The following is a 23,802-nucleotide window of genomic DNA, read 5'->3' as shown; positions in this document are numbered from 1 at the left end:
ACTCTACCTCCGCTACATCGACGACTGCATTGGTGCTACCTCCTGCACCCACACACTACTCACTGACTTCATCCATTTCACCACTAACTTCCATCCGCCACTCAAATATACCTGGACCATTTCCGACACTTCCCTACCATTTCTTGACCTCACTATCTCTGTCGCAGGTGACAGACTACTGAACGACATCCACTAGAAACCCACTGACTCCCATGGCTATCTGGACTACATTTCTTTCCACCCTGCTTCCTGTAAGCACTCCATCTCCTACTCCCAATTCCTCCTTCTACGCCCCATCTGCACCCAGGAGGAGGTGTTCCATAACAGGGCATCGGAAATGTCCTCATTCTTAAGGGAACGGGGGTTCCCCTCTTCTACTATAGATGAGTCTCTCACCACAGTGCCTTGAGAGCAGTCAGTGTTAACGTCGAAGAAGTACTGAAGGTTGGGATGTAATGTTAAAATTGTACAAGGCATTGGTGAGGCCAATTCTGGAGTATGTTGTACAATTTTGGTCGCCAAATTATAGGAAAGATGTCAACAAAATAGAGAGAGTACAGAGGAGATTTACTAGAATGTTGCCTGGGTTTCAGCAACTAGGTTACAGAGAAAGGTTGAACAAGTTAGGTCTTTATTCTTTGGAGCGCAGAAGTTTAAGGGGGGGGGACTTGATAGAGGTCTTTAAAATGATAAGAGGGATAGACAGAGTTGATGTGGATAAGCTTTTTCCATTGAGAGTAGGGAAGATTCAAACAAGAGGACATGATTTGAGAATTACGGGACAGAAGTTTAGAGGTAACATGAGGGGGAACTTCTTTACTCAGAGAGTGGTAGCTGTGTGGAATGAGCTTCGAGTGGAAGTGGTGGAGGCAGGTTCGATTTTATCATTTGAAAATAAATTGGATAGGTATATGGACGGGAAAGGAATGGAGGGTTATGGTCTGCGTGCAGGTAGATGGGACTAGGTGAGAATAAGTGTTCGGCACGGACTTGAAGGGCCGAGATGGCCTGTTTCCGTGCTGTAATTGTTATATGGTTATATGGTAATATTATGTACAAAGGTAGACAAATCTCCAGGGCCTGATCATATATATCTGAGGACATTGTGGGAAACTAGAGAGGAAATTCCAGAAGTTCTGGTATAAATTTACAAGTCGTCCTTAAATACAGGAGAGGTGCTGGAAGACTGAAAGAGGTGCTGGAAGACTATGAAAGTAAGCATGCAGGTACAGTAGGCAGTGAAGAAAGCGAATGGCATGTTGGCCTTTATAACAAGTAGTCGAGTATAGGAGCAAAGAGGTCATTCTGCAGTTGTACAGAGCCCTAGTGAAACCACACCTGGAGTATTGTGTGCAGTTTTGGTCCCCTAATTTGAGGAAGGACATTGAGGAAATGCAGCGTAGGTATACAGGGTTAATTCCCGGAATGGCGGGACTGTCATATGTTGAGAGATTGAAGCAGCTGGGCTTGTACACTCTTGAGTTTACAAGGGTGAGAGGGTATCTTATTGAAACATATAATATTGTTAAGAGTTTGGACACGCTGGAGGCAGGAAACATGTTCCTGATGTTGGAGGAGTCCAGAACCAGGGGCCACAGTTTAAGAATAAGGGGTAAGCCATTTAGAACGGAGACAAGGAAACACTTTTTCTCACAGAGAGTTGTGAGTGTGGAATTCTCTGACTCAGAGGGCGTCGGAGGCAGGTTCTCTAGATGCTTTCAAGAGAGAGCTGGATAGGGCTCTTAAAGATAGCGGAGTCAGGGGATATGGGGTAAAGGCAGGAACGGGGTACTGATTGGGGATGATCAGTCATGATCACATTGAATGGCAGTGCTGGCTCGAAGGGCCGAATGGCCTACTCCTGCACCTATTGTCTATTGACTGGAGCGGGGCAAATGTTGTGCCTCTATTGTGAGCTTAATATTTGCAGTTGGAAAGTTACCAGAGGGTATTCTGAGGTATAGATTATACAGGCATTTGGATGGGCAAGGTCCGATTATGGTTAGTCAGCATGGTTTTGTATGTAGGAGGTCGTGTCTCACAAATTTGATTGTGACCAAAAAGGTCGATGAGGGCAGAGCTGTAGATGTTGTACACATGGATTTCAGTAGGCATTCGACAAGGTTCCGCATGGTAGGCTGTCCTGGAAGGTTAGATCTCATCCAAGCTGAATGGATAGCAAATTAGCTTCATGGAAGGAAGCAGAGGGTGGTGGTAGAAGATTGCTTCTCAGACTGGAGGCCTGTGACTAGTGGTGTGCCTCAGGGTTCGGTGCTGGGCCCGTTACTGTTTGTCATCTACATCAATGATTTGGGTGAGTACACCGGCACAGTAGCGCAGCGGTAAAGTTGCTGCCTTACAGCGAATGCAGCGCCGGAGACCCTGGTTCGATCCTGACTAGGGGAGCTGTCTGTACGGAGTTTGTACGTTCTCCCGTGACCCGCTTGGGTTTTTTCCTTCGGAACCTCGCTTTCCTCCCACACTCCAAAGACGTACAGGTTTGTAGGTTAATTGGCTTGGTAAATGTAAAAAAAATTATCCCAAGTGGGTATAGGATAGAGTTAACGTGCCAGTATCGCTGGTCTGCGCAGACAGGTGGGCCGAAAGGGCATGTTTCCGCACTGTATCTGTGAACTAAAATACAGTGGGCGGTTTTGCAGATAGCGAAGTTGGTTGTGAAAGATTTCAGCGGGATCTTAATCGATTGGCCAGGTGGGCTGAGGAATGGTTGATGGAATTTAATAGGGAAATGTGAGGTGTTGCATTTTGGAAAGTCTAACAAGGTCAGGACCAACACCAGGGGTCGGCAACCTACGGCCCATGGCCGTAACCCAAAATCATCCGGCCCGCATTTTTCAATTAGATTTCGCGACCTGGGCGCTACAGCCAGTCCCGGAGCTTGCAGGCGACCTGGGAACTGCAGATAGACCTGGGGCATGTAGGCAACCTGGGAACTGCAGCCAGTCCCGGGGCTCGCATGCGACCTGGGAATTGCAGCTGGTCCCGGGGATGCGAGGAATCTGGGAACTGCAGCCAGTCCCGGGGTATGCAAGCGACCTGGAAACTGCAGAAAACTAATTGAAAACACGAAAACTATGGATTATTAGTATAAATTATTACTGATTTATGTATTATTGGTATGTATTATTACTAATCACTAATTTAGTTAGTAATGTGACCCGCTAGAATGTGTTCAACATGTATTGCAATTTTTTTCAACCCATTTCAGTATGTTGGCATACTCCAAATCTCCAAACCTTTGCAGTAGAAACAGAGGGATATTTACAATACATGTAGGAAGGTACTGCATATGCTTGTTTACATTGAAGATAGATGCAGAATGCGAGAGTAAAGGAATGGGTGAAGTTCCAGCTCGAGAAGAAGGGTCTCGACCCAAAACGTTATTCATTCCTTCTCTCCAGAGATGCTGCCTGTACCCGCTGAGTTACTTCAGCATTTTGTGTTTATCTTTGGAATTTACAATATCCTGACTCCTTTGGGCAGTTACATACAACATTTATATTGTAACATGAAAAATACTTATTGTAACAAATGAAGCTATCTTTGAACACAGTTGATCAATGGGTTTCGGCTTAGAATGCAAATTCAGTTGCAAGTGGACAAATTAAATTTAATTTCACGTTGAGATTTGTCCTAATTTCTCCAGTTTTATCTAGGTTTCTATATCATCATAGTTGTGATATAACCATAAATGTACCTTGCACTACGAGTGAAAAAAATGATTGGGCATGAGCCATGTTCAAATCTACAATGTGTACGTTGATCATCTGTGTACAATGTCTATCCTTGTTCCTCTATGTTCTGGTCTTGTACTAAATGTCCATTTTATTTATCAAACCTAGATTTGTATAATTTTGACCATTAATTTGATTGCAGATGTGTGAGAATTGATTAAGTTAGCACATCAGTGGAAGAGAAGCTATTGCCGAGGATTCTTTGGATTAAAATTTAAACGTATTTGGACGATAATGTGCATGAAAATCACCATGGCTTTGACTATGACAAGTCATGTTTTATGAATGATTGAGTTTTTTGAGGTGGTGACCTCAAGATGATCAATGAAAGTAGGGCAGTGAATGTTGGCTGCATGAACTTTAGTAAGGCATTTGATAAAGTCCCTTATTGTAGGCTGATCCAGCAGATTAAGATGCATGGGATCCACAGTAACTTGGTAGTTTAGATTCATAGAAGACGGAGGATAGCGTGGAAGAGTGTTGTCTGCTGAAGGTGTGTGACTGGTGGTGTTCTGCAGGGATTTGTGCTTGGACCTCTGCTAATGATATATAATAACACCTTGAACATAAATGTAGATGGATTAGTTTGTAAGGTTGCATACAAAGTCAAGATTGGAGTTGTGAACAGTGAGGAAGGCTGCCAAACTACAAAGGATATGGATCGGTAAAAAATCTGGGCAAAAAAAGTCTAGATGGAGTTTAATTAAAACATGTGTGAGGCTTTGCACTTTGGGATGTTTAATTTAAGGGGAAATAACTTGTTCAGACCTTTAGCAGGAGAGAGATCTTGGGGTTCGTGGATAGTGGTTAAAAAAAAGCATAGTATACTTTTCTTCATTGGTCAGGACATTGAAAATAAGAGTCAGGAAGTCGTGTTGCACTTTATTATTCACTGGTTAGGCCGCATTTGGAGTCTTATGTGAAGTTCTAGTTGTCCTATTACGGGAGGCTTTGGGGACTGCTCAAAAGAGGCTTACCAAAATACTGCCTGGATTAAAACGTATTAGTTAAGAGTAGAAGTTGAACAAACTTGGATTGTTTTCTCTGGAGCTTTTGAGGCTGAGGGGAGACCCGATGGAAGTGTATACAATAATGAGAGGTATAGTGTAGTCTGTCAGAACCTTTTTCTCAAGATGGAAGTGTCAATGATTAGACAGTATACTTTAAAGGTCAGAGGGGAAACATTTGAGCATTGTGGAGCAACCTTTTTAGACAGAATTTGCTGGGTGCCTGGATCACGTTGCCAAAGGTGGTGTTAAAACTAAAATTACCCGGAAGACATCAGTTGCCTCGCCATCCGCTGCAGCGGCGCAGCCACTGGTGGGACAACCAGCCTCCATGCTGATGCTGGTTAATTTAAGAAACTTTTAGACAGGCACATGAATACTCAGGGAATGGAGGGAGATGGCCCATATGTAGGCAGAGGAGATTAGTTTAACTTGGTTTCATGTTTGGTACAGAATTTGTGGGCCGGAGGACCTGTTCCAGTGCTGTACTGTCCGAAGTAAATTGGATTCATTCTCAAATACCTAATTAGATTTTTTTAGATCTATTAACCATTCATGGTGTGAAGGATTAATGGCACAGGGAAATGAAAGGTGCTACTTAAATGTTTTTATTTCTACTTTAACTTTATAGATCTGTCTTATAAGTTTAATCAAACCATTTGGGAGAAAGGGTGAAATAACCTGAAGTGTTGGTTCAGGTTAGTGGCATTAAAAAGAGAACCAAGGTTAAACATAAACCTGTAATTTCTGTTAAGAAAATATTGCATCCTTCAGTGAAACCGCATAGAGACAGGATACTACAGAAATTTGGAGGGTTCAATTATATCCATGCCCCTATTTTATTTTTATAGTAAAATTAAACACATGCTCATGCCTAATTACATTTGAAAATAGAATAATCATACAGTGATGACTTTGCAGAGATGGCTTCCCCATTTATAAAATATCACAATTTTTTGCCTAGCATTTATGGATTGCCTAATTATGTGGCATTTATAATTTATAATGTAGCTATTAAAATTATTTTGATAACCAAGGTATTAGCAGCAAAATGTTGGTTCAGTAAAAAGTATGTTTGTCAATGCAGAACATTTTTAGGATAAGGGACAGTAATGAAGGTAAAAATAAATAAAATACAGGCAACTTATTAATGGAGAAAACCCCAGTTCATATCCCGAATTAAAATGTTTATTAGATAATTGTGCGCTTTTTGGGGATTTGAACTCATCGTATGTTATATCGGCAACAAGTTATTGGCTGCAGACCTAACCAGTCTTGAATAAGAAATCTGAATTCAGCAATGTGATTTGTCTTATCAGTATTAGATGCTCCAAAAAGATGGATCGACCTAGCCTAATGCTAACTAGTTTTCATCAACATATATTTAATTGCGATGAAAATGATGGAAAAAGTAATCAATGATATAAATGCACATTGATTCATAAACACGGCAGTAACCTACCGTTTTGCGCAAGCCGATTGATCTTGCCAAATATGTGAATAGGAGTTAAATAGCAGGGCTGAGAAGAGTAACCAGTAAACGTCTTTGAAATGTTGACAACTTTAGATTAAATTTAGCACAAAATAGGCCACAGAAAAATCTGAGGCTATTTGGGAGAATGCCAATTGGTGATGCAGTATACATAGGATAATGATCATGATTGATTGCTGCTGATCAATGATCACAGGCCTAAAATATCAGTAGCTCATGAGAGTATTGCATATGGCCTAACTATTTTCAGCTGATGCGCTAGCTTCATTGACAACTCCTGTGAATCCTCCACAGAAATTAAATAGGATCCAGATTTTGGCAAATGCATAGAAAGAGTACGCTACCTCCCACAAACTAAGGACATCACAAAGTAGAGTAGGCCCTTCAGCCCAACTTGTCCATACCGGCCAAGATGCCCCTTCCACACGTGTCCCATCCTCTTGAATTTGGCTCGTATTCCCCTATATAATCAATGAATATAAAGCAAACGAAAAGTGGAGGAAGGATCTGTAGATCCTTCCTCCACATGAACCGCCTCAAATTTTCCACTCCCCTTACTCACTCTAACCTCCAGAATTTTGTGTCTACCTTCGATTTGGACCAGCATTTGCAGCTCTTTCTTACACATGGATCTGTAGATGCTGGTTTAAACCAAAGATAGACATTAAAAACTGGAGTGACTCAGCGAGACAGGCAGCATCTCTGCAGAGAAGAAAGGGGTGACGTTTTGGGTCGAGACCCTTCAGAATAAAAAGCAGAAGCATAGTTGGGAATGGGCTTTACTTGCATTTGATAGAACATAGGCTAATTAGGAACATTCAGCATGGATATCTGCAAGGTAGGTCATGCAAACATGATTGTTTTTTTGTGTAGGTGACGAAGGTGATTGAGGATGGGGTAGTGGATGTTGTCTACATGGACTTTAGTAGGGAGTTTGACAATGTCTCTCAAGGTAGGCTGATACAGAAGATTAAGACGATGATCCATGGTGGTTTGAATTCAATGTTAATACCCATTGAATTCTCCAATGGTAACTGATACACCTCCACCCCAACTCCAGTGTGCACACACTTATCCATCTCCCACCACCCTTGCCAACCTTGTTACTTTTATCTTTGTATGCCCATCTCTCATATTTCCCTCCCTCTGGCTTTACATTTCACACCTCATCTTCCTTTGACACCGTCTTGTCATTTTTTCATCTCTAGCCTTATTTCAGCCATCTGCCAATCACCCTCCACTCACCTGTTTCCATCTATCATTTGCCCTCCACTCCTACCCCATTCCATCAGTTTGAAGATGGACCCTGTCCCAAAACATCATCTATTCATTCCCTATACAGCTGCTATCTGACCTCCAGCAGTTTGTGTTTTTTTGCTCGATTCTAGCAGCTATAGTCTCTTGTGTCTCCTGCACTGTCCTATGTTAAATGCTAAAATGCCCAGCAAGCCATGTTGTCTATGTGGATGGAGACCTGAAGTTAAAGTTTCAAGTGGAAGATGCTTTGTTAAAACTGGGAAGGAGAGTGAAATAAGTTAGCCTTAAGTTGCAAACATGGTGAGGGGAATGATAGATAAAACAAAGAGCATAACTGTGAAAGATGAGGCTGTAGTTGATTAGGGTTGCGTGCAGATAAATAATGGGTCTTTGAATTAAAAGTTGCAGTTGGAGAGGGTAAATATAGACAAAAAGTTAAAAATGCTGTGAAATGTAGGGCTATTGAGCATGGCCAGCAGATCAGGTTGTGCAAATGGTGAAAGGCTGACCAATATCATAACTTATTTATTATAGTGTGCATAGTATTAATTATAGTGTACAGGCACATCTTACCATCCACTAGTACAAAAAAAACATATGCAAGCATATCAGGTAAAGTCAGTCAATTTTATTCGTCACATGCACCCGAAGGTGCAGTGAAATGAATTTGCCAGCAGCAATACACTTTAAAAGAACACACAATACACAATAAGATTTAACACAAACATCCACCACAGCATTCTTCACTGTGGTGGAAGGCAACCAAGTTCAGTCAGTCCTCCTCCATTGTTCATCCTTAGTCACCGCTACGGACAGCCCGATGTACAGGCACTCTCGTCGGGATGATTAAACCTCCGACGTCAGGACGGTCAAACACACTCCATGGCTGGGAGTGCCCGAATCGGCAGTTCCTACCGGAGACTACGGCTTCAGGATGTTATATCCGGAGGAGGCGCTGTCCTGAACGGCTGCCTGTCCTGCAGCTGTCCGTTTTTTCCCCTTCTTTTTTATTATTTTTAGTTCGTTAAGTGTACAGTGAGGGGGTCTAAATCTTTTATGTGTGGGGGGTGGTGGGGGGGAACGGGGAAACTGCTTTTCTAAGTCCCTACCTGGTCGGAGGGGTTGCCTTCCTCCGAGCAGCGTCTTCGACCTGTCCTCGCGGCCTACCAGCGGATCCTGGAGCGACGTTTCCCTGAGGGGACCTGGCCAGAACATCGGCGTTGGCGGCGGCGCAGAACGTCGGCGTTGGCGGCGGCGCAGAACATCGGCTTTGGCGGCAGCGCAGCGCTGGAGCGCTATTGCGGAGCGGGCGATGCCTTTCCTGGGTCGCCGCGCTGGGACTCCAGTATGCTGGGACCGCCGAGGAAAACATCGTGGAGCCGCGGTTCTGCGGAGCGGCCAGCTGCGACGTTGAACTTACATCTCGCCGAGATCACCAGTGTGCGGAGCTCCGTCTGGCGTGGTCTGTTGGCTTGGAAGCCGCGGTCTCCGGTGGGAGGGCGGCCGTTCCTGGCACCCCAAGCCGCTGGGGGTTCTCTCCCGACGCCGGAGTACCATCACCCTGCGAGAACATCGGGCGCCGTGGCGGCGACTGTGGAGGCCTCAATAGGCCCGACTATGGGTGGACAAGAGGATGGGGACTGGACTTTGTGCCTTCCCCCACAGTGGGAATCACTGTGGGGGGATGTTTTGGTGTTGAATTTCTTTATGAATACTGTGTTGTATTTTTATTAGTGTGCTGCAAGGACATCAGAATTTCCCCTGAATAAGGGGATTAATAAAGTAATCAATCAATCAATATGCCGCAGGCCGGCGGTCGGAGCTCTTCTCTGGCAAGGGATCCCAGATTCCGGATGGTAAGTCCACACCACGCCCGAGGCTAGAAGCTCCGCAGACCACAGTCCCATGATGCCAAAGTCACCAGGCCAGCTATCGGAGCACTCCTCTCTGGTGACCCCCAGCAAGGGATCACCGTTCCGCAATGGAAAAGTCCATGCTGCGCCCGCTGCTGAAGCTCTGGGCCCAACTCTGGGAAAGGCCGCTCCAATCCATGCTGTTAGGCCGCAAGGGAGGCGACATGGAAAAAGTCGCCTCTCCGTCGAGGAGGCGACCGAAAGCAGTCCCCCCCCCCGCCACACCACAAGACACACCAAGAGACACCTAAACTAACATTTAGACACACCAAAAAAAAAAAGAAAATCGAAATAATGAACACCCTGCTGGCAGGGCAGCCAACTTGCAGCGCCCCCACCTACCAAGGTAGTGCAAAAGAGAAAAATAAACAGAGCAGAATCTAGTGTTATGGCTATAGAGAAAGAGCAGATAAAAGAATCGTACCTGAATCCAGATTCGTGCTATCTAGATTTTGTATCTTCTGCCCAATGGGAGAGGGGAGAAGACGGAATGACAGGGGTGTAAATTGTCTCTGATTAAATTGGCTACGTTTCTTGGGCAGCATGAAGTGTACTTGGATTCCATTGGGGTTGAAGGGGACAGTGAGGTAGGCTGGTTTGAGTGATAATAATAATAATAATAATAATAATAATAATTTTATTTATAGAGCACTTTAAAAACAATCATAGTTGCAACAAAGTGCTGTACATCACTAATCATTGACAAAAAAGTTAATACACACCAATAATAACAATTAAAAGATGGAGTAAGTAAAGATATTCAAAATAAAGAAATATTAAAAACACTAAAAACAGGAGCAAAGTCTCATGCATGGTCAAAAGCCAGGGAGTATAAATGTGTTTTAACACTGGCTTTGAAGATGGACAGTGAGGGGGCCTGTCTGACGTGCAACGGCAGAGCGTTCCAGAGTGCCGGAGCAGCAACAGAGAAGGCTCTATCCCCTCTGAGCTTCCGCTTAGACCTCTGTACCTCCAAGAGCAGCTGATCAGCTGACCTGAGGGACCAGGCAGGAGCGTATGGGTGGAGCAGCTCAGAGAGGTAAGGCGGGGCGAGCCCATTCAGAGATTTAAAAACAAATAACAGAATTTTAAAATGAACTCGAGAGTGCACCGGGAGCCAGTGGAGGGAGGCCAGAATTGGTGTTATGTGCTCCCTCTTTCGAGTTCCAGTTAAAAGGCGAGCAGCAGCATTCTGAACCAACTGGAGACGAGCCAGTGAAGAACGAGCAACTCCAAAATAGAGTGCGTTACAGTAATCCAGCCTAGATGTAATAAAGGCATGGATTACTGTCTCAAAATGCTGCCGCTCGAGAATGGGCTTCACCTTTGCCAGCTTCCTTAAGTGAAAGAAGCTGGACTTAACCACCGCGCCTATTTGGTGATCTAACTTAAAGTCACTGTCCATCCTAAAACCCAGGCTCAAAACTGTCGGCTTCACATACCGTGACAATGGACCTAAATCAACAAATGGAGGTTCACGGCAGCCATTGGGATCAAATAAAATCACCTCTGTCTTCTTTTCATTAAATCCTAGAAAGTTTAGGGCCATCCAGGACTTAATGTCCTCAAGACAAGACAGAAGTGATTTTACAGAAAAGGCGTCTTCCTTCCTCAGCGGCAAATAAAGTTGGGTATCATCTGCATAACAATGGAAAGAGATGCCATGCTTTCTAAGGATGGAACCCAGAGGAAGTACTGAGCTGCAGAACTGAGCAGTATCCACAACTCAACGCCATGTGGTTCTGGACAAAACTGTTGCCAAATCAAGTTGTGATGCATCCCAATAGGATGCTTTTTCCAGTGTATCAATAGAAATTGGTAAGAGCCATTGGACACATGCTGAATTTCTTTGGTCTTCTGAAAAAGTAGCCATTGGGGATATGCTTCCTTTGATATAGCATCAATGTGATTAGACAATCTACATTCTTTGAAATTTATGATAAAAACATTTCTATGAATTATACAATTTGTAACCTTTCTAAAAACATAATCGATTCCAGGAAAACTACCCTTCTTTGTGTTTGAAACATTTTTGATCATCATGGGAAAGGAAGCAAATACATTAATTTAGATCAAAAGTCAACTGTGATCTTTCTTAATAAGGAACTGCAAATTTTGATTGACACAAAATGCTGGAGTAACTCTGCGGGTCAGGCAGCATCTCTGGAGAAGTTCTCTGAAATTTTCTAGAGATGCTGCTTGACCCGCTGAGTTACTCCAGCATTTTGTATCTATCTATGATCTTAATTACAGAACAGACTCAGAGACTAGAAAGATAATTACTTCTCATTGATATATGGTAGAATTGGTCTCTTTAAGAGCATTGAAGGTTCCAAAGACAAAAAGAGATGTGTTAGGAACATATGCAATTCTAAAAATAGATAATGAAAAACAGTTCTTACTTGTAGAATACTCAAGAATAAAATGACAGATTCAAGATGACTAGTGACAGAACAAATGGGACCTTAAACCCAACTCCATGCTGACCAAGATACCCCTTCTAAACTAGGCCCATTTATCTGAACTTATCCCATATCCCTCTAAATTTTTCCTAGCCATGTACCTGTTCAAATAATGTTTAAATGTTGTTATTGTATCTGCCTCAATTACTCCCTCTGGCAGGTCATTCCATATAGCTACCATCCTCTATTAAAAAAAGTCCTCTCATCTTTCCCCTCACCTTAAACCTAGAGTTCTGGATTCCCCAACCCTGGGAAACAAAATAGAGGGCCCTGATATTTCTCAAGTTGCTCTTTTTCCTTAATATACTTACAAAATCTCTTTAAATTCTCCTTAATCTATCATGGAGAGCCTAAACTATCCCCCTCATGACTTTATAAATCTCTTCATGATCGCCCCTTAGCCTCTGACTGTGCTCTCTCCAGCTAATGGCATCATTTCTATAGCAAGTTAACCAAAATGGAACATAACAGCCCAAGTGCGATTTCACCAATGACTTATACAACTGTAGCATAATGTTCTAACTTCTATACTAAATCCGTCTGATTAAGGCCAGCACGGCAAAATCCTTCTTCACCATTCTAACTATCTATGACACAGGGAACTGTTTACTTATACTCATCGATTCCTCTACTCCGCAATGCACTCCAGGTCCCCTCCACTCACTGTGAAAGTCCTGTCCTGGTTTGACTTCTCAAAATGCAGCATCACCCTTTTATATACGTTCAACTTCATGCGCCATTTCTCAGGCCACTTGCCTGGCAAGATCCTGCTGTGATTCTTGACAACAGTCTTCATTGTTTATGATACCACTTATTTTAGTGTCATCCACAAACATACAAATCATGCCTTGTACAATTTCATTCAAATTCAAATCATTGATATAAATGACAAACAGCGACAGGCCCAGAACCAATACTCGATGCCCACTACGAGTCGTCACAGGGCAACAGTCCAAAAAACAACTTTTCACCACAACCCTTTGCTTCCTACTATCAAGCCAATTCTGTATCCAATTAGCTAGCTCTTCCTGGATGCTATTTAATTTAAAATCTCTTTAGATTCCCTTAATCTTACCTGACAGACCTCTCATGCCTCAATAGACAATAGAGACAATAGAGAATAGGTGCAGGAGTAGGCCATTTGGCCCTTCGAGCCAGCACCGTCATTCAATGTGATCATGGCTGATCAACCCCAATCAGTACCCCATTCCTGCCTTCTCCCCATATCCCCCGACAGCTATTTTTAAGAGCCCTATCTAGCTCTCTCTTGAAAGCACCCATAGAACCTGCCTCCACCAGAGGCAGAGAATTCCAGACTCACCACTCTCTGTGAGAAAAAGTGTTTCCCCGTCTCAGTTCTAAATGGCTTACTCCTTATTCTTAAACTGTGGCCCCTCCTTTTTGCCCTCCTGATCTCCTTCTCAAGTACGGTCCTCAAGCCCATATATTCCTCCAGAGATACATTTGATCCCAACTGCCTACATATGACTTAATGCATCCTTTTTTCTGACTAGAGACTAATCTCATCACATCCAGGGTTTCTTCCTCCTACCTGCCTTGCCCTTCACATGCATACTTAAATTCTCACTATCACACTTAAAACCATCCCACATTCCGGTCACCTGTTTGCCTGCAAACAATCAACACCAATCAACTTTTACAAGTTCCTGTCTAATACCATCAAAGTTGACCTTTCCCCATAGAAATTTCCAACTTTAACTTATGAATCAGCTCTGTCCTTGACCATAACTATTTTAAAGATTAAGAATTGTGGACACTGGTCCTAAAAGACTTGCCCACTGATATGATATACGGGAACATTCAGCTGCCAGTCCTGTCCCTCCCTTTCAGTCAGGTTTCTGTAATGGTTAATAATGTCCCAGCTATATGCACCTATCCACACCCTAATTTCATCTGTTTTGCCCATCAGGTCTCCAGCATCAAATAAATGCAATTTAATTCAATTGTCTTTCCTCACTCCCTGTTGTGTTCTTGTCTATACCATCAACTGAACTTGCTGTCATTGACTTCTGCACCGATTTATAGACTGCCATCTGATTACTACTGCATCAGACCCTGCCAATTTAGTTTAAACCCACTAACCACTTGCAAACCAGCCCACCAGGATATTTATTTCCCTCCAGCTCAGGTTCAGACTGTCCCTCTTGTACACCTCTCCCAAAGTAGGTCCTAATGGTCCAGAAATCTGAACCACTGCCCCTGCACCAAATCCTCAACCATACATTCAGCTTTCCAATCTTTCTATTTCTACCCTCCCTAATGTATGGCACTGGGATTAATCCAGAGATTATCACCCTTGAAGTTCTGCTTTCTAACCTTTCCCATAACTCCCTAAATTAACTTTGCACACATTATCCTTTTCCAACCGATGTTATTTGTGCCAATGTGCATATCGTACGAGCTGCTCATCTCTCCCTCGAGAATGTTTTGCAGTCACCTCAAGACCCTGGACCCTGGCGTTCTGTTTTCTGCCATAAAATCTCTTGTCTGTCCTCCTTGATGACCTATCCACAGTGAATTGGTCATCTGGATTCAGAACTGGCCTATTGACAGAAGACAGGGTTGTTGTGGAAGAGCGTTATTCTGGCTGGACATCTGTGGCCAATGAGGTTCCGCAAGGATCTGTTGTTTGTGGTATAAACAACTTAGATGTAAAAAATAGATTGGCTGGTTCGTAGATGATACCAAAATTGGAGGTTGCAGACAGAGAGGTAGGCTGTCAAAGTATACTGCAGGATATAAATTAGCTACTGAATTGGGCAGAGAAATGGCAGATGGGAGTTTAATCCGAGCAAGTATGAGGCGTTACATTTTGAGCAATTGAATGCAAGGAGAAAGTATAGAGTTAATGGCAAGACCCTTAATAACATTTACGTACAGAAAAATCTTGGAGTCCAAGTCCATAGCTCCCCGTAAATGGCAACACAAGCACATAGAATTGTAAAAAAATGCATATGGTATGCTTGCATTCATCAGTCAGGGCATTGAGTATAAAAATTAGGAGGTCATGCTGCAGCTTTATAAAACTTTGGTTGGGTCATACTTATAGAGTACTATGTGTAGTTCTGGCCATCTCAATACAGGAAAGATGTAGACACATTGGAGAAACAGCAGAAGAGATTTATGTTGTGGGCCTAAGAATGACTGGTTAGCATGCAACAAAAGCTTTTCACTGTACCTTGGTGCACGTGACAATGATCTGAACTGAACTGTTCCCATGCTCTCCTGTTCCATGAGACTGATGAAAGAATTACGAGATCAAAGGATAAACTTTGACACTCTCAATCTAATGACATTTGTTCCCGTCATCTTTTCAGTTATAGGAAATGGGTCAAATTGGAATGCTCCTACAAGAAGCCAACACAATTCCACAATTCTATCAAAATGTACTTGTATAGAGACACAGGAAACTGCTGATGCTGGAATAATAAAGTACTGGAGGAACTCAACAGGACGGGCAGCATCTGGGGTGTGGTTATGTGGCACTTTTAAAAGAGAAACTATGCCAAAGCATTTTAAAGCATAGCAAAGTTAAGTTGACAGCAAACCAAACAATTAGAATTTGGGTCAATAAAGGCATATTTAAATCATCAACTTAAGAGGGGAAGAAGATACAAGTTTATGGGGAGATTTTCAATGCTTAGGTGATTGGTGGAATTATTAAATTCAGAGATCAGATGGCCAGAACCAGAGGAGCAATATCATCTTGGACAGCAAAAATGCAAGACGAAATTGAAGAGAAAATGTGTCTAATTAACCACTTCCTCTACTTCGTTTTTCAACTCCTTTGAACTAAAGGACAATATTCCAGTTGCATTTAAACTGTGTTTCTCACCTGAACATTAGCTTTTAATGGTCAGCATGCCAGACCCCTGAATTCATAAGCTTTTCCACGGTTGTTGCTCTCATGATATCACAAAACTTTGGGTTTAAACAGTTCACTTAAATTATTAAAAGCAACCTTTCCAATTTACTCTAGATTAATAACATAATTTACTCTAGATTAATAACACCTGGAAACTTTAATAAATGATCTGTTATCAAAAGAAAAGCTCTGAACGTTGAGCAATATGGTTAAAAACTAAAGACTCAAATAGATTTCCAGGGAAAACGTCATTACTCCATTTCCTTTATTCCTATGTAAACCACATGAATAGAGAGTCCCCTGTAGGAGGACTGCTTGCCTCTTTGTAGGGCATGTTGAACAATCCCTGTTCCAGGCATACACTGGCCCTACCCCCAAACTCTATCTCTGTTACATTGACGACTGCATTGGTGCTACTCCTGCACCCATGCAGAACTCATGGACTTCATCAACTTCATCAACACCAATCCTGCATTCAAATTCACTTGGATCATCTCCGACACATCCCTCCCCTTTCTTGATCCCCTCTCCCATCATAGATGAAGCCCTCACTCGTGTCTCCACGGCACCATGCAGCTCCGCCCTTGTCAGAGCGAGGCTAAATGCAAATTGGAGGAACAGCATCTCATATTTTGCTTGGGTAGCTAACAGCCCAGTGGTATATTGATTTCTCTAACTTCAAGTAACCCCGCATTCCCTCTCTCTATCCCTCCCCCACTCAAGTCATACCAGCTTCTCGTTTTCACCCAACAAACAGCTAACCATGGCCTGTTTCACTTACAATCGATACTTTTTTGCATATCTTTCATTCATTGTTCTTTATTTCTCTACATCATCGTCTATATCTCTTGTTTCTCTTTACCCTAACTAGTCTGACGAAGGGTCTGTTTTGTAGATGCATGATATCCTTCAGGCATTCTGGACCACTCCTTGGTCAGCACCAATAGTAGCATATCAATTCATGTCCTCACAACAGCTGCCCTTGTTTCACCGTCCATTTTTCCCATTGGAAGAATTCATTTCCTTATTCAATACTATGTATTTGCTATTCATGATGCTGTCAACTGCATATTTCAGAGACCAAAATGCTGGAAAACCTAAATTCAGAACATATGAAATTCCAAGCTACCAATCAGCAATTCATTTAATTCTCTGTCATGCTCCTACTTCTGACCTTAACCTCACCTTCAACATTATTCTATTGAAGGTTTGAGAAAAGCACCTTTCGACAGTCTTGTGAACTCAATTTCAGACAACATTTTTGCTAATCCAATTATTCCTCTTATACTTTGGTCGTGCCACAGGATCAAGGATCTCTTACTTCGACTAGATTTTTTGGGTTCTGGATGGGCTAATGAAGTTATGATAGGATTTGTAAACTCCTAACAAGCAGGCCACATAGAGTAGTTGAATAGGAATACTCCAAATTCCTATTTGGAATAGTTTGTAATCTTCTGTCACTTAAGGAGGGCTTCTCTATGGTCTTGATGCATAGTTGAGGATCTCAACACCATTCTGAAAGCTCCCTCCCCACTTTGAAAAGTCATGTACCAGATGTACTCAGGACCCAGAGCGTAATTGTACTTCAAGTGAGCTTTGAGCATATCTTTTAATTTTTTTCGCAGTAAATTCATCGCATGACATGGCTCAGGATTGTTTGTTTTAGGAGTCTAATGTTGGGAAAGAAAGAGACGTCAATATAATGTAACCACCTGAAAATAACTACAACTTCAATGCTGAGGATGTAGAGCAGGGAGTGAATGCCTATGTTAGTTCACAATCTTCCCAGTAAATTTGGCGAATTTCACAGTGAAAGTGTGGTGATATTTTAGCTCCTTTAATAGCAAACCCCACTTCTCTCAAATATTGCTTGAACCAATGTCGGTGGGGGCGCTGCAATGGCGGCAGCCCTGTCAGTAACGCATTAGTTTTTTTCAACTTTTTTTTTTTTTTTTAGTATGTTTTAAAGTATGTTTTTAATGTTTCTTTGTGTGTTTTGTGTGGGGGGGGGGGGGCAAGGGGGAAACCGTTTTGGCCGCCTCCTCCACGGAGAGGCGACTTTTTCCAGGTCGCCTCCCCCGTGGCCTAACTGCAAGGATCGGCGCGGCCTTTCCCGGAGACGCGCCCGGGGCTTCAGCGGCGGGCGCAGCGTGGACTCTCGGCGTGGAGCGGGTGAGCCCTCGCTGGGGCTCGCTGGAGGGGAGCGCTCTGTTTCGCTGGCCCGGGGCAGCCGGCAGCCGCGGTCTGCACAGCTCCAGCTGGCGCGGCGTCCGCAGCCCGGGATCCCTCATGGGGGACCCAGGGGAAGAAGAAGCCATCACTGCCGGCCCGCGGCCAACTTCTACCGCGGGCCCGGCGTGAACTTACCATCACCCCTGGAGGGGAGCTTCGACCGCCGGCCCTGCAGTCTGCAGTGCTTCTGTCTGCGGCGCGGCGAGGACTTTAAATCTTCGACCGCCGGCCTGCGGCCTACACCAACTTAAAGCCGCGGTCTCCGGTGGGGAAGAGCCGACTCTGGACTTACCTGGACTTGTACCTTGTCCTTTTACCATCTGGACGCCTGCAGCAACGGCTGCGGAGGGTTGAGGTCCCGACCACGGGGGGAAATGGAGGACGACTGGCCAAGTTCTGTGCCTTCCACCACAGTAATGAATGCTGTGGTGGATGTTTGTGTTAAATTTTTATTGTGTTTTTGTGTGTGTTCTTTATAATTGTACCGCTGCTGACATATTCATTTCACTTGCACTTATGTGCAATGTGACAAATAAACCGTATTGTATTGTATTGTTGTATTGAGCAGTCTAACGTTTACTTTGTTTTAGAGAAGCAACTGAAAACTTCCAATTATAGTATAAGAAATAAAAAGTAAGATAGCGTGCCTTAATGACCACCAGCCAGTGATATTTTAGCTCCTTTAATAGCAAACCCCACCTCTCAAATATTGCTTGATCCAATGAGCAGTCTAACATTTACTGTGTTTTAGAGAAGCAACTGAAAACTTCCAATTATAGTACAAGAAATAAAAAGTAAGCTAGCATGACTTAATGACCACCATCCAGTGGCTCTGACAGCCACCATCATGAGGTGCCTTGTGAGACTGGTGATGGTGCACATTAACTCCAGCCTCCCAAACAACCTCGCTCTGCTGCAGTCTGTGTCCCACCGCAACAGGTCCACAGTAGATGCATTCCCCGACCCAAAACTCATCTCTAGAACACATAACAAGGACACCTATGTCAGACTCTTATTTATTGACTATAGCTACACCTTCAATACCATAATCCCATCCAAAACTAATCTCCAAACACCCGGACCTAGGAGTCAATGCCCCCCTCTGCCACTGGACCCTCAACTTTCTGACTCGCAGTTCACAATCAGCAAGGATAGATGACAACATCACCTCAACGATAATTCACAACATCAGTGCCTGCACAAGGATACATTCTTAGTCCCTACTATACTCCCTGTATACTCATGCTGTGTGGCCTAATTTGGCTCTAACTCAATTTCAAAGTTTGCAAATGACATTACTGTGATGGGCTAAATCACAAACGATTTGATGGAGAATAGGAAGAAAATGGAGAACTTGGTAACGGTGTCCGGACAATAACCTCTCTCTCTCTCTCTCTCTCTCTCTCTCTCTCAATGTCAGCAAGACGAGGGAACAAATTATCAACTTCAGGAAGCATGGTGTAATACATGCCACAATCAGTGTCCATAATACCAAGTGCAAATGGTTGAGAGCTTCAAGTTCCTTGGTATCAATATTACAAATGACTAAACACACTGAAGCGACAGAAAGACCACCATAAACGGCAGTTGTGTTTATAACACACAGGTTCACAAGTTACAGGAAAGAATTAGGCCATTTGACCCATCATTTATACTCTGCCATTCAATCATGGCTGATCTCTGCCTCCTAATCCCATTTTCCTGCCTTCTCCCCATAACCCTTGGCACCTGTTGTATTCAAGAATTTGTGTATCTCTGCCTTAAAAGTATCTACTGACAGCATCCACAGCTCTTTGTGGCAATGAGTTCCACAGGTTAACTACCCTTTGATTAAAGCAGTTCTTCTTTGTCTCCTTTCTAAAAGAGCTCCCTTTAATTCTGAGGCTATGACCTCTGGCCCTAGACTCTCCCACCAGTGGTAACACCCTTTCCACATCCACTCTATCTATGCCTTTCATTATTCTATACGTTTCAATGAGGTTTCCCCTCAACCTAAACTCCAGCAAGTAGAGGCCCAGTGCTGTCAAGCACTCATCATATGCTAGCCCCCTCATCCCTGGAATCATCGTAAACCTCCTCTGGACCCTCTCCAGAGCCAGCACATTCTTCCTCAGATATGTGGCCCAAATTTGCTCACAGTACTCCAAATGCAGCCTGACCAGCATTACATCTCTGATTACAGCAGTCCATCACACAGATCAGACTCTCTCCATCATTGACACTTCTTGCTGTCTCAGGAAATGGTCAACACAATCAAAGGCTTTCTGAGTCATCTTCTCCCCGCTTCCACAGGGCAAAAGATACAGAATATTGAAAGCATGCACCACCAGATTAAGAAATAGCCTATTCCCCTCAATTATCAGGCTTCTGAACAGTCACTGGAAATGTTGCACTACAATTCTACAAACTATATTCCGCACTCTGTATCTCTTCCCCTTTGCTCTCACTACCTATTGTACTCAAGTTTAGCTGGATTGTGTTTATGCCTATTATGTGATTTAATTGGATAGCAAGAAAAAAAGCTTGTCAGTTTCACATAATGCAGAAAAGGTGTCATGATAAATGTGACAATAATAAACCCAAGCCTAAAAATAACAATCTTGCTCTTTCACTAGCATTTTATTATACTCCAAGTCATATGCTGTCCAGCCTTTGAAATGCATACCAATGTCCACACTTCGAATATTTCAGCATCACTTGCATTTTAGCAGATTGAGGAAGACCAATATCATCTTCGCAGGTTAACATACAATGAGGTACTCACTTTAAAAATTATAACATTTTATAAACATAAAAACTGAAACTGCCCAATCGCAGCTTGGAAAATAACAGTATATATTTATATATGTCAAATAGAAATGCTTGGAGAGGATTTGAATGAGTAAAATGCAAAACCGTATTCCTTAGCTCATATAACTATACGAGGATTTGATTGCACTAAAGTATAGAAGGGATTCAGAATGTTGCCTGGATTTAAATTATGGAAAGACATTTAATATGATGGGCTTGTTTCCACTGTGCCAAGGAGACTGAGGCGTAACCAGATAAAAGTATAAAAGATTTAAGAGAGCATAAATTGGGCAGATGGTCAAAAACCTTCCCCCCATTGCATCAAAAACAAGAAGGCATAGGTTTAAGGCAAGAGAAAAGAGTTTAAAACTGGATGAGGGGGGTACATACACCTACGTAGAACAAAAGTAGGTAGACAAAAAATGTTGGAGAAACTCTGCAGGTGAGGCAGCATCTATGGAGAGAAGGAACAGGCGACCCGAAACGTCGCCTATTCCTTCTCTCCATAGATGCTTACCTAACCCGCTGAGTTTCTCCAGCATTTTGTCTACCTTAATTTTTTCCAGCCTCTGCAGTTCTTTCTTAAATAAACAGAACAATACTAGAGGAGGTAATGGAATTAGATACAACTACAATGTTCAGTCATTCGGACAGACAAAAAGCAGCAAGACACAGGTCCTAATACAGGCAAGTGGGTTTAATGTAAAACAAAAAGATCAACATGAAATGAATGGTAAGCCAAAGGACTCATTTCTGCACTCTGTGAAACTGACACCAGGATCATAAATAAACTCATAAAAGGAAGCATAGAATAATTTTCCCCTCAAGTTATGACAATATATCACAATTGTTCAAAAATATCAACATGGAATTTAAGAGCCAAAATACCAAAAACATGCAATGGGGAAGAGTGAAGAAATTGAATTAAAGACAGCAGCATGGATTTAGGATTGGCATTGGGCAAGATAGGTGAATGAAAGGGATTTGTTTCAAGTGGAACCAAAGCTACTATAGATACCAAAAGATGGCTTATATCATGTAGTTATTCTTGATAGATTATATTTATAATCACAAATCATAATCCTTGCATTATCTACGCAAAGATAATCCATAATGGCTCACCCTGACAAATGTAAGACAGTACTTTTCCCAAGAAGAAACATATTGCTTTAAATAAAACCATTATGTTTGTGGACATTGAAACACATTATTCATTTCATGAACATAAGTAACCATCCAAATACAAGTTTAAAGGTCAAACTCGACGAATTTAACAATTACCCATCTGATTGAAACGACTCAGATTTAGTCACGATTCAAGCGAAATATATGATCAGTAATCAATAAAGGAGATACTACACACCATGCACAAACAAAACAAAAATAAACACATTGTAGGATCCGGTATCAACTTATAGCACAACTTAAGGAATCTATAAAAAAAATAACCGTGTGCAACCGAGTCCAGAACCAATTCAAAAATCAGGTGGAATAGAATATTTGTAATAATTGCATAAATAGCTACTCTGGGGAATATTGCAAACACTGACACATTTTAAACTGTAGGATGTTAAAATATGATCCCAGTGAATAGTGAATTGTGCTCCTGCTGTTGTCAATAAATAAGTAACATTTGTTCCATGTTCTTTGAATTAGTTCAGGTATAATCAGACCCGCGGCTTTGGTTCTTTGTTCTCGGGAGCCCTCCCTCCTCTTTCTCCCCGGTGCCTTTACTTGCCCTGGGCCGCTTACTAAGCGCAAGGAGTCACACTGTCATTACTCACTGGTTGGTTGGAGGTGCCATCAGTGGGATCTCCACTTCTTCCTCTTCAAATTCATGGCCGTCGAAAGAATCCACTTCGTCCGGGGGCAAGGGGAGGGTAGCTGGGGCAGCGCCGGCGCCGGCGAGAGGGGCAGCAGCGCCGACGGCCTCCATGGGCTCCGACAACAGGGAGTCCAAGGCCGAGGCGTGCGGCGTCGACTCCGTGTCCAGAGCCGTGAGCGGGTCGAATCTCGACATTTCTTGCAGCGGGGGCTGGAAAACAACCGTGTCTCCAACTCCACCTGGAGCCGCCATAGTCACGGCGGCCGCCACCGCCAACAGGCATTCATTCCCCACTTCCGCCGCCATCATGGTCACAGCCAGCCAGCTAGCGCCGCCTCACGATAGCAGTGAGGAAAAGGGGGAGGGGGAGGAGGAGAGTACTTTCTTTATGTCTATATTTTGTTGTTGCTCGACGGCTTGGGTGGGGAAGGTGGTGGAGGAACCGCAACTTCAATGAAAGAGCGCTAACGGAGGGGAGAGTTCATGACTTCATCTGCTTTCCTTCCGTCAGCCCGCCTTGCCTTGCCTTGCCTTGCCTGAGGCTGGGAGGGGGGCGGGGCGGGGAGAGGGAGGGGGGGGGGGGGGGAGGGGGGAGGGGGGAGGGGGGAGGGGGGAGGGCGCGCGCCGCCAGCTCGCGCCGGGGCGTCCGTTGCTTCAACCGTCGCTTGCAGCGCGCGCGCGCGGCGCCGTCGTCCCGAGCGCGTCAACCGTCGCTTGCAGCGCGCGCGCGCGCGGCGCCGTCGTCCCGAGCAACTCGCCCACTCGCTCCACACGATCAGAGCAAGTACAAGTCAAATAAATCATTTCAGCTTCCTCCACCTCCACACACTTCCCTGCGCAACTTTTAGTTGTATTCTAGTAAGACTCAAGAAATCGACTGCACGCAGTCCCAGTGACAATCAAAGATCATAGAGTGGATGAACTTTGGGGAACGACGTGATCTGCGATCCCGCAACACCTAGTCTAACTAAGTGAGTAGAAGAAAGTATTTTAAGAAGGAACTGCAGATGCTGGAAAATCGAAGGTAGACAAAAATGCTGGAGAAACTCAGGGGGCGCAGCAGCAGCAGCAGCAGCAGCAGCAGCATCTATGGAGCGGAGGAAATAGGCAACGTTTCGGGCCGAAACCCTTGGGTTTCGGGCCGAAACGTTGCCTATTTCCTTCGCTCCATAGATGTAGCAAT

The 23,802-nt window shown here is 43.5% G+C and overlaps 1 protein-coding gene across 1 annotated transcript in view; it reads right to left on the bottom strand.

Moving 5' to 3' along the window:
* rasa1 (RAS p21 protein activator 1) overlaps nucleotides 1-23,167 on the bottom strand; it is a 94,896-nt gene extending 71,729 nt beyond the window's left edge. Inside the window, 1 exon segment of the mRNA XM_033017241.1 lies at nucleotides 22,579-23,167. Within this exon segment, the coding sequence (XP_032873132.1) occupies nucleotides 22,579-22,928 (350 nt within the window). The 5' untranslated portion in view covers nucleotides 22,929-23,167.
* Nucleotides 23,168-23,802: the final 635 nt, after the last annotated feature.

Source organism: Amblyraja radiata, chromosome 3 (assembly GCF_010909765.2).
Source record: "Amblyraja radiata isolate CabotCenter1 chromosome 3, sAmbRad1.1.pri, whole genome shotgun sequence".
Taxonomy (NCBI): domain Eukaryota; kingdom Metazoa; phylum Chordata; class Chondrichthyes; order Rajiformes; family Rajidae; genus Amblyraja; species Amblyraja radiata.
This window is presented reverse-complemented; position numbering and strand designations above follow the sequence as displayed.